The 4,737-nt window shown below is 46.8% G+C and overlaps 1 protein-coding gene across 1 annotated transcript in view; it reads right to left on the bottom strand.

The window, feature by feature from the left end:
- Nucleotides 1-1,523: 1,523 nt before the first annotated feature.
- hexd (hexosaminidase d) overlaps nucleotides 1,524-4,737 on the bottom strand; it is a 7,517-nt gene continuing 4,303 nt past the window's right edge. Inside the window, exons 8-12 of the mRNA XM_015963735.3 lie at nucleotides 2,824-3,022; nucleotides 2,566-2,727; nucleotides 2,388-2,495; nucleotides 2,091-2,180; nucleotides 1,524-1,715 (exon numbers count right to left, since the gene is read on the bottom strand). Coding sequence (XP_015819221.3) covers nucleotides 1,544-1,715; nucleotides 2,091-2,180; nucleotides 2,388-2,495; nucleotides 2,566-2,727; nucleotides 2,824-3,022 — 731 coding nt within the window. The 3' untranslated portion in view covers nucleotides 1,524-1,543. The remainder of the gene's footprint in view (nucleotides 1,716-2,090; nucleotides 2,181-2,387; nucleotides 2,496-2,565; nucleotides 2,728-2,823; nucleotides 3,023-4,737) is intronic.

The following is a 4,737-nucleotide window of genomic DNA, read 5'->3' on the forward strand; positions in this document are numbered from 1 at the left end:
CAAACTCCACTATGGCCAAGACCAAAGAGCTTTCGAAGGACACCAAGAAAAGAATTGTAGACCTGCACCAGACTGGGAAGGGTGAATCTACAATAGGCAAGCAGCTTGGTGTGAAAAAATCAACTGTGGGAGCAATTATCAGAAAATGGAAGACATACAAGACCACTGATAATCTCCCTCGATCTGGGGCTCCACGCAAGTCTCATCCCGTGGGGTGAAAATGATCATGAGAACGGTGAGCAAGAATCCCAGAACCACATGGGGGGACCTGGTGAATGACCTGCAGCGAGCTGGGACCACAGTAACAAAGGTCACCATCAGTAACACTCTACAACGGCAGGGAATCAAGTCCTGCAGTGCCAGACGTGTTCCGCTGCTGAAGCCAGTGCATGTCCAGGCCCGTCTGAAGTTTGCCAGAGAGCACATGGATGATACAGCAGAGGATTGGGAGAATGTCGTGGTCAGATGAAACCAAAGTAGAACTTCTTGGTATAAACTCAACTCGTCGTGTTTGGAGGAAGAAGAATACTGAGTTGCATCCCAAGAACACCATACCTACTGTGAAGCATGGGGGTGGGAACATCATGCTTTGGGGCTGTTTTTCTGCTAAGGGGACAGGACGACTGATCCGTGTTAAGGACAGAATGAATGGGGCCATGTATCGTGAGATTATGAGCCAAAACCTCCTTCCATCAGTGAGAGCTTTGAAGATGAAACGTGGCTGGGTCTTCCAACACGACAATGATCCCGAACACACCGCCCGGGCGACAAAGGAGTGGCTCCGTAAGAAGCATTTGAAAGTCCTGGAGTGGCCTAGCCAGTCTCCAGACCTCAACCCCATAGAAAATCTGTGGAGGGAGTTGAAAGTCCATGTTGCTCGGCGACAGCCCCAAAACATCACTGCTCTCGAGAAGATCTGCATGGAGGAATGGGCCAAAATACCAGCTACTGTGTGTGCAAAGCTGGTAAAAACCTATAGTAATCGTTTGGCCTCTGTTATTGCCAACAAAGGTTATGTTACAAAGTAATGAGTTGAATTTTTGTTATTGACCAAATACTTATTTTCCACCGATTTACAAATAAATTATTTAAAAATCCTGCCATGTGAATTCATGGATTTTTTCCACATTCTGTCTCTCACAGTTGAAGTGTGCCTATGATGAAAATTACTGACCTCTGTCATCATTTTAAGTGGGAGAACTTGCACAATCGGTGGCTGACTAAATACTTTTTTGCCCCACTGTAAATGCAAGTAAAAATGGCACATTAATTAAAAGACAAGAGTTTCATATTGAACAAAAATCTACATTCATTATTATTCCCACTCCCGCCCCACTCCTGTTGATCATTTTCCTGTTTTGTGATTATAAATTACTTGACTCCCATTCCATGGGAATCACGTGACCCATTGGGATCCCAAAAATTGTCAGCCTCTAACCCACACATGCCCCATGCAGGAGCAGAAGCACAGAAAAATGCTAAAATATGTCGACATGTGACTAATCCAGTCCAGAACGAAGGTCTGATGAGATAAACCTCGTTTTTATGGCACCATGTCCTGCAGACAAACTTGGATATGTTGTGTTAGACGCTGAAGAGGAGCTGCTACAGGGCTGACGTGCTCCTCCATCCACTCCTGAGCGGTAGAGTCCGGGTAGACCTCCACCATCTCTTTCCTCACCGCCTCGCTCTTCCTTTGTAACAACTTCAACAACCTGAGAAAGTAATCAGATTACAGACAGGAGTCACTGTGAAGCTGAAAGGACAGCTCTGTAAAGGTGAGGTGTGAGGCAGTTACAGTCCCCACCGTACCTGTTGTAGCTAGCTTCCTGAACAGCCTCAGTTTGTAAAAAGAGTATGACTGACGAGCTAACGGCTAGTCTGAGCAAAGCCTAGAACCTTCATGTATATTTTCCTGTTGGACTTTTCTTTTACGTATGCGTTTTTTAACTGCTTCCTTTACTAATTTTGTGCCGTTTTAACAATTTTTATTTTAAAACATTTCATTTGAGAATTCTGGGATAAACTGATTTCTGGCATTTCAGGCAGAATAGCAGTAAAATCCTCTTAAAGCAGAAGCGAATGCTTACTCTGTTGCTTGGCTGTGGATCTGCATGGAGATCAGCGGGTTGACCACCTTCCTGCGTTGGTGGTAGGGGCTGAACCAGCCTCTCACATACCTGCAGCAGCACAGCTCAGTGGGTCACACCTGGAAGCTTTTCCGGTTATAAAAAATAAACTTTCAACAAATGCACTCAAGCTACGGTTAGCTACGTTTTCAAGCCCTTGGCCCTGGAGTGCAAACAAATCCAATAACATTTCCTCCTCATGGCTTCATTTCAAATAAAACTGTAGGAGTCACATATTTCAAACAGCTCATAACTTACATGTTGTTTTCAAAAAACCTCAACTCCTCTGAGCTAAGTAGTGAATTTAGCTCCACGATGAACTCAGCCAGCCTCCTTCCAGGGAACAGCGAGTCAGCAGCAGATGTTCTGAAAGCAAAACTCTTATAAACGTGACCATGGTGACGGCATTGTTCTTCATTCCAGGGTCAGACCTCACCGCTCCATGGCCTCCACCTCCACTGAAGACACTCCCAGCTTCTGAGTGACACTGCTCTGAGCCTCCAGACTGAACTCCCCGTGAAGGAGAGTCTGGAGACAGGCTGCCAGAGATGGAAGAGCCACAGGCATCAGCTCACACAGCACCGACAGGTGGTCATACCTGAGCACAGGTAAACAACGGACCCGTGTGAACCATATGGAACACAGAAACATCAGCAAGGCCACTTAAGAGTGGCTAGCTTGCTCCAACTTTGACCTTTGCCAGCCTGTGATGGCGATGCCCCTCAGGCTGATGCCAGCAGAGAGAGAGGAAGCCACCTTCAGCCACTGCAGGTGATTATCTACATGTCTCTGTGTGTTCGTCACGCAGGTGTGAACAGCGGTGGAGCCTTTAAAGGAACTGGCTGCCCAGAGGTCCGACATACCAGCACCAAAGTACTTCTCCAGCAACGCCACTGAAAGCACAGTTAGAACAAAGTTCAATCAAATCAATCAATCATCAAAGATACTTTATTAATCCCAGAGGGAAATTAGAGTTTCAGTACACACAATTCAGAGATCAGACAAACATGGGCAAGACACATGACAAGAATTGGTGACTGTGGTCATACGCAACCCTGAGTCGCGCTACCTTAATAGAGATCAGAGGGTTACATGAGGATTGGTTCAGGTGGAGGGAAAAAAAGGCACTTCAGAGTTACCCTCCACCGGGAGGGCAGCTTTGCTCTGCAACAAAACACCTCAGACAGATATGCAACAGACTTCAGACAACCCAACATAAGTGTCCACTAGGTGGGGTGGTGGGTTGGGACTATCCACACTTCAGCTCCTACAGCCACGATAAGCAGTGCATGTCACCTCAGTGTGGATAGGGGAGGAGCATTGAGGGTTAGGGTTGCAGTGACCCTGGAATGTTTCAGCGGCTTTCCCACAGTCCCGCCCAGGCTGGGAAAGGAGACAGAGTTGAGTTGCCATAGCGACGGCACATTCCACATATCTTCTGAGGGGGGAGTTTTCGATGGAGCCTTGCAGGCTCAAGGGCGCCAGATTCCGATTAGAAATTGTTTTGGGGCCAGACAGAGATAATTTCCTCTCTGTCTTAAAGTTCCTTGGTCCTCAACCTCTCAAAATCCCAATAATGGACGTTAATCTATCCCAATCCGTGCTGATTCGTCCACTCTCTCCTTGATGGCATCCATCTTTTGTGCCAATAATGAATCTCCGCCAAGTCCCAAGCTTACGATTCATCTCGACAATTATGTGAGTCTGTGAATTCACGGCGCGGTGCAAACCATCTCTGAGCTCCGGGATCAGGCCAATATTCTTCGACAGCTCGTTAATTTTCCCGTAAGCCAGGTAGCCTCCAAGGCCAATGAGCAGGAAACCTGACACCAACACCACGAATATCCACACATCTTCAGAGTCCTCCACAGACCGCTGAGATAAACAAATCAAGTTCCACTGTTTCCAGGAGTCCATGATGTGTCCAACTGGGTCTGTCCCAGAGGGGCATCCGGGAGCCCCTTCTCCTGTTCTCATTGTTGAAAATTTTTTATCAGTCGCGTTGAGAGACCAGCTGACGAGATCCATTTTAGTGAATTTCAGTTTCCAGTTAAATGCAGAAGCAGCCGTGCACCCAGCACACACAGACAGACAAAGGCCTTGAGGATAAGATATGGAGGAGAGGAGGAAAAAAGCGTCTGCACCCTCCAAGAGCCGGAAGAAGACAAGGCAGCTTTAAACCCTACAGATTTCTACAGACTAGGGGGAAACAGCTGGCACCCTCCTGTCAGGGAAAAACACTCGATGGTCGCTTAAATAACTTGAAATGGACAAAAGTAAGAACATAAAAATGTGGTGAAACTTAACTTATGACATTAGTTTAACATTTCAAGTGTCTCAAATCTTTGAAGTTGGCTTTGTAGCTCTGGTTAGACCGCTGGTCAGAGTGCTACACCAGTACACATGCCATCAGCCTTCATGGTTCTGCGCCTGTTGACTCGGACTCTTAAGTGGCAGAAGAACTCGACTATTTCTTCTCTCACTTGGGGACAAATACCGACACTTGCTTGTACCCGCGCTAAGAGCTGTTCGCAAACCTTTTTAACATGTTACTGAGCTAAACTACCAGGACTCACCCGCAGGAGACCAGATGTCCTGCAGAGAGAAA

This window comes from Nothobranchius furzeri, chromosome 16, assembly GCF_043380555.1.
Source record: "Nothobranchius furzeri strain GRZ-AD chromosome 16, NfurGRZ-RIMD1, whole genome shotgun sequence".
Lineage (NCBI taxonomy): Eukaryota > Metazoa > Chordata > Actinopteri > Cyprinodontiformes > Nothobranchiidae > Nothobranchius > Nothobranchius furzeri.